The sequence below is a fragment of the Chiroxiphia lanceolata genome, chromosome 7, assembly GCF_009829145.1.
Source record: "Chiroxiphia lanceolata isolate bChiLan1 chromosome 7, bChiLan1.pri, whole genome shotgun sequence".
Classification (NCBI taxonomy): Eukaryota; Metazoa; Chordata; class Aves; order Passeriformes; family Pipridae; genus Chiroxiphia; species Chiroxiphia lanceolata.
Window position 1 is genome coordinate 28,853,327 of NC_045643.1, and position 12,056 is coordinate 28,865,382.

The window sequence follows — 12,056 nt, forward strand, 5'->3', positions numbered from 1 at the left end:
TTAACATATTGTAAATATGCAAAGAAAAGTGGAATAGACTTTCTATCCTTTTAACTTTTCATTTAACTCCAAAAATAAGACAGTAGAAAGGCTAATGAGCTCTATGACTTTCTTAATGGCAATGTGGGTGGGAAGCATGTATTCCACCCTTAAAAACTTCACTCTCAACTCCAGCAAAGATGGTAAGAGCAAACGTAACAAAGAAACTAATTTTTCTTGCCTTTTTTTCATCTCTGCAATGAAGTCAAAATAGGACTTACATGATGTTAAAGCACAAATAACTTGGGACTTAGGGACAAAATCAGCTTTGTAAGAGGTAAGGTCAACTTGCAAAGCAAAAGTATTTCACAGAATCAATCACCATGGAAAATAGAAAGGGAGAGTGACAAGCTGAGAGTGGATGTAGTTAAAAGTAAATCTTCTTTGGCCCCACCACAAACTAATTATTCAGATCTATTTTCAGCAATGTTGTACATTCTCTTTGTCCCTGTGGTCAAAAAGACAGGGCTATGAAGATAGATGCTGCCAGGTGTAAATGCAAAAACAAAACTGAAGGACTTCAAAGCACTCAAGCCAGAAATAAGACAATTTCTATACCAGAGTCCAGAAAGAGCTAAGCATGATCGGAAGGATATTTAACAATCATCTAAGTGCAGAACAACAAACTGGCAGAAAACCAGTTTATGAAGCAGATTAAATGATGAGTGTGTCTGCTAAAGCTGGAACACAGACTAATGAGCTCTGAAAAGGAAAGCTGAAGTGCTCCCTTTCAGCAGCCCACCTCACTTGATAAATAGACTTTCATTCCACTGCACTGCTCACAGATGGTGAAACCCTCTACTTTGTTCAACTCAAAATGATTTTGTAGACAGCTCTCAGCTGGCAGACCAGATCTGGCCAATGCCATGAATTTATCTGGTCCACCAGATTTAAATCTAAAGAACATAAGTGATTGCTTTGATTGAAATAGGTTTTTCCTGCCTTACTTTTAATTAACTTCTGGCTCTGAACTCACATCTCTGAGAAGTGCAGGTTGCTAACACTCTTCAGTTTTCTGTGAACTTTGAATCCAAATTTCTCCAGTTCAAAGGTCATATTTTCAAGTGGTTTGTCATTCTGTGCCTCACTTGTTAGCAGTTACCAGAACTTGCAAAACAGACATAAAAATAAGTAGTCCTAGAAATACTCTGAATCGGTTCCTGGCTCCACAATCTCTGCCCTTCCATCTCTATACTCCAAACAATGATAAACACAACAAGCTTCTCCAGAAACTACTGTCAAATGGCCTTCTAATCAGATGCAGACAGACTGAATCCAAACCTAACCAGCCTTAATTGAAATTGCCCACTGGCGCTGGCCAGAGCTGCTCACCCTCTCCGAAAACCAGACCCAAACCTGCTGACCTGCATCCTTTTGCCATTAAAGCTTACTGTTTGCTTTAGGAAGCTTTGGAAATCATTCTGGTCAGTGCCACAGCTCCACCTGTGCAATGCTGCCATGAAGAAGGCATGTTTCTGTGAATAAAGGGGAATTGTATCTTTATTTCCGTAGTCTTAATTTAGTCCCACTCGAAACCAGTCTGACACCTTTCAGTAGTGTCTCAATTCAAATGACCTTTTCCCATATGAGTAAGATTTACTCTAGAAAAGGGTACTGAACAGTGGAAAAATTACTAGTGTAAGACTTAAAAGCAAATATCAAACTCTACCTAGGTTTCACAAAAGCAGCTGCAGACCTGCTGTTGCATCTTGCTGACTCTTATCCCTCTTTTAAAGAACTTAAGCAAAGGTGATTGCAAGCCCCGATCAACTAGAATAAAAGTTAGGTTAGCAGATGAGGATACAAAACTGTGTGAAGCCTCTGACAATCTGAGCAATGTACATTGTACTCCCACTCATTTATATGAGACCTCATGGAACATGTGAATCAGGCAAACCCTCTTTCCAGGTAAATACCACAGCAATTACACAGTGTAACTGCAGGATAGGATTCCTCCCCTTGCTGTTTGCGAGCTATCAAAACCAAATTGGCTCTATAAAACCCAGACTAGACTAACAATTTCCTCCCAGGTCTATAGCAATATGTGGAGATTACAACAGAAAGGATTTAGAGAGTTTCCCCCTGCTTGATTATGAGCTTGATTACTACAATAGCAGTGAAAAAATAGTGGGTCAAGTTCTTCTCCATTGGGTGCTCCTGTCCAGCTTTGCTGACGTCAGTGTTGCAATTACCAGATTTAGCAGATGATTGCTGGAAAAGAGGATAATGGTGACCTGCAGTTAAATGAAACCTTTAGAAGGAGGGTGAACCGCCGGTGCCTAATTCATGGACTCAAATCCACTTCTCTTTGATAGAGCTGCACTATTGACTGAGGAAAACTTGTCCTATTGACTTTATTTTAAATTTTAATCATTTCTGATGTTTAAGCAGTAGAGTTGGCACAGAACCAGCTACAGCATCTGTTCCTCTGATGCACCTGTTCCCCAATTTTGATTTCCAAGTAACAAGTTGTATTGTAGGGGCAACTTGGAGACATAAAGGGAGGAAATGAGCTGTATTTACAATGCAACATGCAAAGAATTGTTTGATTTAGGACAGGGGAAATAGGACAAAGAATTATAGTCTATGGTTGAATGACCAGGCTTGTAGATCAGTGTTGTTTCATTAGAAAGTAAACACCAAGCAACCAACTATCACATAGAAGGCTGTGCAGAGAGCTCTGAGCAGCACCACAAGGAATCACCCAGCACCTACCTGAAAGAAAAGCTTGTTCTTTATTGCACCAGCCATATCCACGGTCCATTTTTATAACCTTGTCTCACATCTTTTAACATCTGCATGCAGTAATATTTCCTACACACATATAATCTCTATTTGATGTTATTTCAGTTTTTACTTTGTAGCTAACATCGATGCCATACACAATTTCATTTCAAATTAAATGCTTCATTAGTTGTACTCAGAGTCATGACAGAAGCATGGTCAGACTGAAATCAGTATTGCAATCTTCAGGGTTTCCTCCTTCTGCTCCTAAACTTCCTAATGCTAAACCTTTCCAGCAGCTGAAAAAATAAAAGGAAGTCTGCCAGGCATCTACAGCTGGACTCAATAATCCCATTAGCCACTCTGCTCATATTTGATTATAAAAACACAGAGGTACCTGTTTGTGAAGTAAACCTTCCCCAGAGCATGCATCACTGGAACAAGCTATAGTCTGTCATACTAGCCAGTGTAAACCAAATATGAAAGCTGTATGGCAGCCTCAAGATCCAACAGCAGGACTTTCCACAGATGAGTAGATATCATGGCACGATTAATGCCTTTTTTTTTTTTTTTTGCAACCCAGACAGCATCAGGCTGTGTCAAGTCTGATTGTAAGACCTCAAAAAGGACCAACATATTCTGGGTAGCACTAATAAAACTTCAGTATGAGTGCTGGGTTCAGTGTGGGCACTCCCTCTTGCCAGTGAAATGGTAAGTGCTCAGAGGGGAACAAGAACAACCACCGTGCTGGAAAGCACCGAGTAGGGAACAAACTTGATGAGGGAATCAGAGTTGTGCAGAGACATGGTAATAGCCTTCAAATACAGAGAAAGTAACTAACTGTAAAGGAGAGCAAATTAAATTGTGAATAGTTCATGTAGTACTGTGGTTTAAAACTGAAGTGAGGGAACGTGAAGCAAAACATCAAGAAAAGTCATCAAGCTGTTGAAAGGGATGTCCAGTAAGACTGTGGGATTTCCATCCTTGGAGGTCTTCAAACAAGGGCTAGACAAATATCTGTCAGAAATGCTGCAGATACAGTTGGCTCCTGTACAAAGGGGGAAATTGATGCCATGAAGTTCTGTGCAGCCTAGGTTGGAAACTTTCTAAAATCTTTACAACTAGCTCATATTATTCTTATATTCTTTATTCCATATACATTCCCCTAATACAGACTTTTAAATGTTATTGTTTCTATATTTGCAAAGGATTTTGTGACACCATCCAGACTGAAAAGCCCTGAATAAAATAATTAAAATCTCTTCAGGAAAATCAGGGATTCCACAAGCTTCTTATACAGCCTGTTTCTGGCATCTAAGTTTTTTCTTAACTTAGATCTTCCTTTCAGCGAATTAGGATCATTATTTTTAATCCAGTCCTTTACAGTCAAGGAGAATGATTTATTATTACTTTTCTCCTTACAAACCTTCCTGTGTTTGAAGACTTTTGTTTCTAATCAGTCTTTTCCCTTCTAGACTGAGCAAACACAATATTTCCACACTTCTTTACAGGTCACACATTGAAACTCTACTAATTTGTAATTTTCCTCACTAGGCTATCTCTAATTCATCCACATCCTCCTAAATGATGTAATCCCAAACCGGATGTGGTTTTCCAGATACAAACCTAATAATGCTGAGCAGGGTAAAAGATGTAAGAAAATCATTTGTCACCTAGAACAGCCTTGTAATTTTGGGAGGTATTAACATTTGCCTTTTTATTGCTGTTTACAACAAACCTCTTTCAGTTTACAGTCAACTACAATCCCCAAACTGTTTTTTTTTAATAGAAGCTTTGTTTTGCTGATGAAAATTGAGACATGAATATTATTTCCAGAAGTCTAAAATCCATCAATATTTATAAAAGCACTCTGAAATATATACTGGGAAAAGCAAAGTATTTCTCAGTGGTGTATAAATATTGTTATAGCTATAAATATATCTGTACTCTCAAATGCTTTCAAGTCCATTTATTTTTGACCTTTTTGCAATTAAAAACAGGACTAGACAGACAGTGGGGAAGACGAGGCTTTGTGTACAGAGACTTGGGGGAATGAGCAGCACAAAAGTCTGCATTTCCAGAGAGATACAGTCACTGGTCCTGGACTGATTGCTTTTGTTTAGGAAACAAGAAAACAAGCTGTAAAACCCAATAAAAATAGAAAGTAGCTCTGCTGATCTTCTGCTGTGCTCTGGCTCTGTTCATGCTCTGTTGATCCAGTCCAGGCTCCTCTGCCCACCCAGGGGGAGCAAGGCTGCCCTCGACCTGCTCCCTGCTGGCAGCATCACCCTCTCCAACAACCTCACAGGGCCAGGGCTCCAGCAGAGGCTGACAGCTCAGAGCAAGGCTCTTTGGCCTCCCAGGGCATTTCTATCTGATCTTCCTCTGCTGCAAAATTACCTGTCCTTTAGGGGCAGCCACTGATCCCTGGCAGCCCAACTCAGCCCAGTTCCCAGGAGTGGCTTTCTCCAGGCCACGTCTCCACCAGCTAATGGGGGTCACGATCAGCAACAGGCAGCATCAGTGTCTCCAGCCTGCTGCCTCCCTGAGGGCTCTGCACGATAAGAAAGGCCACTGCTAAGCAATGAGAAGGGAAAATGAAGCACTTGTGATGGTCTGGAGAGCAGACCGGTGCAGGAGGGAGGTGGAGGGGCTGTTGGGCAGGATGAGACAAACTGATGAAGTTGCAATCCCTGCTGACTCAGTCCCCAGTTAGGCAGGGTGGGAGTAGGAAAGCAACTCTAGTTTTCGAGGACAATTTAAATTACTGATGCATGGACATGTGTTAGATATTTTGTGTTATTCATATGTGTATGCAAGTGCCTGAATAAACTCTTGGATGCCCAAGGGAAAAACAGTCTAAAAGCACTGTGGAAAATCTGCTGGACCCGGAGGAGGCTATGCTCCAAGCCACAGCATGGAGAGAAAGCAGGGGTCAAAGACCTCCCCATGCCACTGTCCGGGCTGCTGTCCCACACCAACCCCACCAGATGCACTGCTGATGTGCCCAGACATGGCAGCACATTGAAAAGCTGTGACAAAAGAGGAGGAGAAAAGAAAGAGTACATGGCTACCTTTGATACTAATCCCTCTCATCTAGGACTACCACGAATATATCCTAAGAATAGAGACAGCTACCAGAGCCAGCATTCACAGAAAAGAAAAATGGCCAAAATAATTCCATTTTCTACTAAATATAACAGTTCCTTCCCAAAAATGCAATTCAGGGAACTTTAGTATTCTCTTTTGGGAATTGTTAAGTAGAGCCACAAAAAAACTGTCTCTCTTTTTTTCTGTAAAGGTGGTTTTCTTTATAATGCAAAATGTTTTACATTTGTAACAAAAACCAGTGCCCTTTATAACCATCCATATTATTCCCTAAACACAAATGTATTCATATCTACATATCAATATAATGTAACTGCACATTGCTGCAACATTACCTGGCTCCTGCCCGAGGACTATCTCACAATTACCCTTATAAATACATGTTTTAAAATTACAGGGCTAAAGAGCTCCAGATTTTAAAGAGAAAGGCAATATCGCACTGTCTGCCTTTGGCATACTGCTTCGACTAATCCAACCTTACATGTTCATAGCTACCAAGAAAAAAGACTACATATAATTGCACGCAAGGGATATGGGGGAAAGGTGGGTAATGTGGAACAAAGAGCACATTTTCAGGAGGTTTGAAAGCTGGTGCTGCTTACCAAGATCAATGACATGTCATCCCAGAGGAGCACCGATAAAAGCCTTTGTAGTTCTGCTCCCCTTCTGTCTCTCTGTATTTTGTATTTCTAAGCAGGCAGTTTGCAGCCAGTGCTCACTCTGCATGCATTAAGCACACACAGCATCCATGTAACACAGTGTTAGAGATTACAAAGTGCTGTGCAAAGTTGGGTGGTACAAAGAAATGCATATTTAAATTAGAAGTTAACACAGAGTGAGTTAAGACAGGAGGTGGAGAAATTGCTCCTGTGATTTAACCAATAAAATGTCCATCTAGTAGATATTAAAATGGTCTCTAGGCCACTGGGAGCAGCATGTTTTCATTTTCACTAATGCATCTCAAACATAAAGCAGTGGGAAATACTGTAAATAACAGATTTTAAAAAATAGTCCACAAGAACAACAAAACGTCTAGCTGAATATGAAAATAATACATCTGAATCAGGCTTAAATTGGTTTTCAGGAAAGCCTTATGCATGCAACATCAACTTCTCAAAAAAGAGCTTAATACAAGAGACAGTACAGAAGCAGATTGGAAGAGCTTTTCTGACCTGCTGAATTTTCAAAAAGGTAAACACCATTACAGGGAAAGGTTCAACATAAGGAAAAAAAAAGATAAGCCTTTCCTCCTACAAATGAGGGGCAGTGAAGTTTTTAGGACTCAGCTTGGTATTTCAATAAATAATTATGTTTTTCCAACTGAACAATGAGCTAGACATGGCAAACTGTAATTAACACCAAGAAGCATAATACCATTTGGCATGCATATACCTTGTTTCTGAACAGGAGGCTGCAAAAACCCCTTAAAACCTATTCAAAGAAACTTATAATTATGTGCTAGTGTGATTAGTCTCTTCTAATAATGTCATGCCTATTGAACACACCCTATTGAAAGCCCACATAAAAACCGCGCAGTTCCACTGATCTGTAAGATCTTGTCAGAAGCCCTCATTTGGAGATCTGAGAAATGAAAGAAACATTACTATGGAGATTAAGAAATTTGGTTTAGCAGTGTAAAATAGTATAATGATTGAATAATATTAGCACCAACTATTAATAAATGTGCCAGCATTTCCCATTAGAACACACCCTATGCACTTGCTTATAGCCATACTTAAATTTTTAAGCTATGAGATTGAATCTCATGTTAAAGAGTTCTTTGAATACTTTAAGGCTTTGGTGACGTGGAGCAGAACTTCGACTATGGACAACAAAGTGGGCAACAAATACACACTTTCAACTGTGCATAAAGGGTCAAACCCATATAAATAAGGTTATAGAGCAATCAGATATTCATGCAATCATAGAGGTGTTAAATACCTGTATTATTATTAAAAATACCCATTATAATAGAAAATATCTTCTTAGTCTTCATTGCAGGAAACAAAGATATCACCTACAGCTTTATGTAAAATAAGCCATAAAAGTGCCCTCAGTCCAATTGCATTGGTAACTAGCTCTTTTTCATTTTAAATTAGAAAGACTGAAAGGTATGAGCAAGAAATAAAGATGCCTGCTACCTTAGGCCAATTAATCCATGTACTTGAGAATGTATTCTTGAGAGTTAAACACAGCAGCATGATTCCTGGGACCCATGAGGACACATGGGCATGTAGCTCAGAGATGGAGAACAGCATCTGTGATAATGCAAGCAAGAAACCTTTGCAGGTACTGAGGGCTGTAATGAGCTAATAGAAGTGTATGTCAGATGCTGCTTGAATGCTTGAGCTACTGAGCAATTTTTGCAGACAATCACGTCCTCTCACATAGCCTGGATGAGTTTTCAGAATGTGGGACAAGCCAGACAAAAGAGGCTTCTTTGTGCCATTCAGCCTCCCTTCTCCTCTCAAACAACCTTGTGTCTCATCTCACAATCACTCACCTCCATATGTACCAATTATTGTTATTTCTGGAGTCAAAGTAGAATTTAACACCCCCGTTTGGAAAACACCCTCAGGGCTGTAAAAACCTTCAGACAAAGGAGGGATATATAATGCTGTATTAGGAAGAAAATAAATTAATGTCCATAAAGCAAGACATTACCATTCTCTTCATCTCTTTGGAGACCTGGTGACCTCCGAGGTGGTTATAAAAGGGCCGGTCAACACCCCAGTGTGGTGGGTTATGGCTGATGGAATTCGCACGCTGACGGTTCATCTTGGCTATCGTGGCTTTCTCATCTTTCTGAAATACAAACAAGAGAGGAATGCAGAAAAAATTTTGAAACATTTACATGGCAGTCGTTCTCCAAGCATCTCTGACTTCTGATCTCTCACTCCAAGAGTCGGCTTTGCACCTTGAACTTCTATGAAGCAGCTGCTCATCAGAAGCAGTTCCGGTCCACCATTTCTTTTTCTTCCCAATTTTTAGAACATTTGCCCCTAAGTGGGGCCCACCATTTTATTCCTTTACTTGTTCTGAGTAACCACCATAACCCGTGTAAACACGGGGAGCATTCCAAAATGGAGATATCTACTTTTTTTCCCTAGTAAACTGAATCAAACTGAATAGTTTCAGATAGAAAACTGCAGTTCCAAGCTAAAATACTACATAGACACCCCTCAAAAAACAAAAAATCTGTTACGTCTGGAAGAGAAACAACTCGCAGAGTGATCTGGTTGAAGAACAGAAGTCTTGAAGTTCCTTGAAGCTATGGGAACAAAGGGCACCTTTCTCCATAGGTACAAGCAAATAATTTTCCACACTAGCAGGAGCATATTCCCAGACATGCCAAGGAAAGCATGTAAAACTTGCAAACAACTTAACTGTGTATAAGTTAAGGGTAATGTAATTGCAGATTGTGACAAAATGGTCTTCTCTATCCTAATGCTGCTTCAAATTTTATCATTGACACCAACATGCCTAAAGTTTGAACAAAGTCTTTGATTTTGTTGTTGGAGCTGGTTTTGAACCTTGGTTGCAACGAGCTTACTGTGAAGTTTGCACAGGATCTGTTGGACAGGTTTCATTCAAGTTCAACACCAGTTACAAGAGCACAGAAGCACAGCATAGAACTAGCCTAAAGAACAGGCAGATTATTTCCTTATTTTGAATATATTCCCTGGTCAAAAAGACAGGCAGGTTTCCACATGGAATGTGTTCTGCAGAAAGATGGGAGTTTATTGCACAAGATCAAACCCATGCACCTTCTCTAGCAAGGGCTGCACTGCAGCCTGACTCAGAAGGCAGAGGGGTTGGCACTTATTAAATCCTTGCTTAAAAGAGACAAACTCTGGAGAGCTTGAGAATTAAGAAGGTAGGGACAGCTACAACTTGGCTGTTTATTACTCGAGAGGTTAAACTTTTTCAAGAGAATTGCTGGTATTCAGACAATTAAGTTATTTAAAAAGAAAGCATCAGTTGTTTTCAACTCTAGGATTTTGGTTCAAGTGTTATATGACAAAACAAGTAGGTCTGCATCTTTTCTTGCCTGGAGTTTGCATTCCCTACCTACTTATTTTGATTCCCCACTATTCACTGTAACCTGTACCTCTCAGGAGTTTGCAAAATACCTGGTGTTATTTCCATGGTAACCAGGGAGTTAAATGTCGAGTGCTATGCTGCCTTAAATTAGAATTTTTTAAAAGAAATTTAAAAAGGCTTGCTAAAATTCAGTGCTGGGGAGAACTGCCTGATTGACAAGCATGGGAAACCATCTTCTCTTTTCTTGCAAAGAAGAGGCAGCTATGATGACAACACTTCCCATGAGACCACACCTCACCACACAGGCACCAAACGTTCCCAGGAATGTACTGCTGGAAGCTTCATGGCCACTAGCCTGGGGACATGGTGCCACTTGGGACAGGAGCCCTGTGCTGGACACTCAGCTGGCCCCAGAACAGTCAGCAGCAGTGTCACTGCAGCTCCAGGCTGCCAGTAAAGATGTTCTACCACACAGTCAGGAGGACAAGTGTAGGTTCACAAGGAAACTGTGGGAGCAATCCCAAGGGAGCTGTCAGCTCGTCAGGAGGTTTGCTGGGGGAGAACCACGTGTGCTCCCACATTGCACACCCCCAGGACAGCAAGTGCCTCCCACTTCATCTCTGCCCTGCATTAAACCCACCACTGTTTTATCTGCAAGAGCTGAAAACTCCATTGCTTGGCACCAACTGACTTTCACACGAGGAATCATGACAGAGCCACTGGATAACCTCCAGGACAGACAGCTTTTAAATGTTTCTAAAAATACATTAATGTGATGCAATGCTGATGTCCAGATTTGAGTTGGTTTGAGGTTTTGTTTTTTAAAAGTCACTGCTCTTTATAGTCTCTGCCATAATTTGTAGCACTTTCTTGTGTCTTTTTGCAGTTATGCAATATTTTTCATAGTTATGCTTCTTTCTTCTACGATGAGATGCCAAAAAACCAGTAGGAAATACAGTTTCATTATCTCCAAGCAAATATATATTGTTTTCAACAACAGAAGCAACACTGTCAGTCCATTTTATTCCAACTTAGAGAAGGGTTTCAACCAAAAGGAATCAAAAAACCCAGATGTTGAAACTGGTCTGGGGACCCATAAAAGCAAAGCCCTTTGGTCAGTTTACAAATGCCTTTACATCAACAGATGATAAAAGTTATATACAGCCAGACTTCAGCCCATGAGTTAGTAAATTTGGTTAGAATTTGAGAAAAACCTTAATGCCAAAATGCACAAAGACATACTACCCCACTCTGCCAGTGAGCAATCCTCATACCTGAAGCATCACTTGATGAATTTGAAGGAAATAAAAGATCTCATATATGTTTATTGGCACATCTGGGTTGAGGTAAGGACAGGACAAGTGGGTAAATAATACTTCTGAGATTGTTTCTAACCATGAGGTCAGGCACCATAAACACATGAACTCTGGCAGTTATTTTCTCCCACCCCTTGTAGGAGGTTTCCACTGGATTGCGTACTATGTTTCAGCAATGTTTCCAATCAGATTAAAACACATATATACAAGCATAGTGCTTTTTTGCTTTCCCACACTACATAATGTGCTACTTACTACATTGTCCTGAACAATAGGACTTTGCTGTTAACATCAACACTTATTAAAAAAAAAAAATTAAAACCTAATATTTTTAAAAGTTGAGGTAATTTATTTTCTGCAAAATCACTTGTTCAGTGGGTGATGATAATAACAAACTCTAAAAATGAAGAATTAGGAGGGTCACAGCTCCTCTGTAGAAATTTATGAGGATGCCTTCTCTGTTTCTTCCTGGCTAAGTGACAGCATGAGGACAACTTGCACAGAGGCATAACAAGACTGGAAAAAAAGAATACAGAAAGAGAAGTGGCAATACCTTTCAGTCCTACTCATTACAGGTACTACCAACAACAGGAGCAGGTGCAAAACTTTCCGACAGCAATGAGTTTTTCAGATTTTAGGTGGCTAAGCTCCAGGAAGCTGTTGTGGGAACTTTTCAAATCTGGACTCACAAAGAGACTGTAAATCTTATTCCCAGAGGTTTTATTGTATTCCCACCACCAGTTCCCACACACTGAGTTACAGTAATGTTACAGCAAAACTGCAGAAAGAGCTGGGGTTTTCTTATACATATCAATTGAATCAAGA

General features: G+C 40.2%; 1 protein-coding gene across 3 annotated transcripts in view; it reads right to left on the reverse strand.

The window, feature by feature from the left end:
• Positions 1-12,056, reverse strand: part of ADCY5 (adenylate cyclase 5) — a 206,482-nt gene that overhangs the window by 35,392 nt on the left and 159,034 nt on the right. For all 3 annotated transcript variants that reach the window (XM_032693459.1, XM_032693460.1, XM_032693462.1), the window contains one exon: positions 8,536-8,676. In XM_032693459.1, the coding sequence (XP_032549350.1) occupies positions 8,536-8,676 (141 nt within the window). The remainder of the gene's footprint in view (positions 1-8,535; positions 8,677-12,056) is intronic.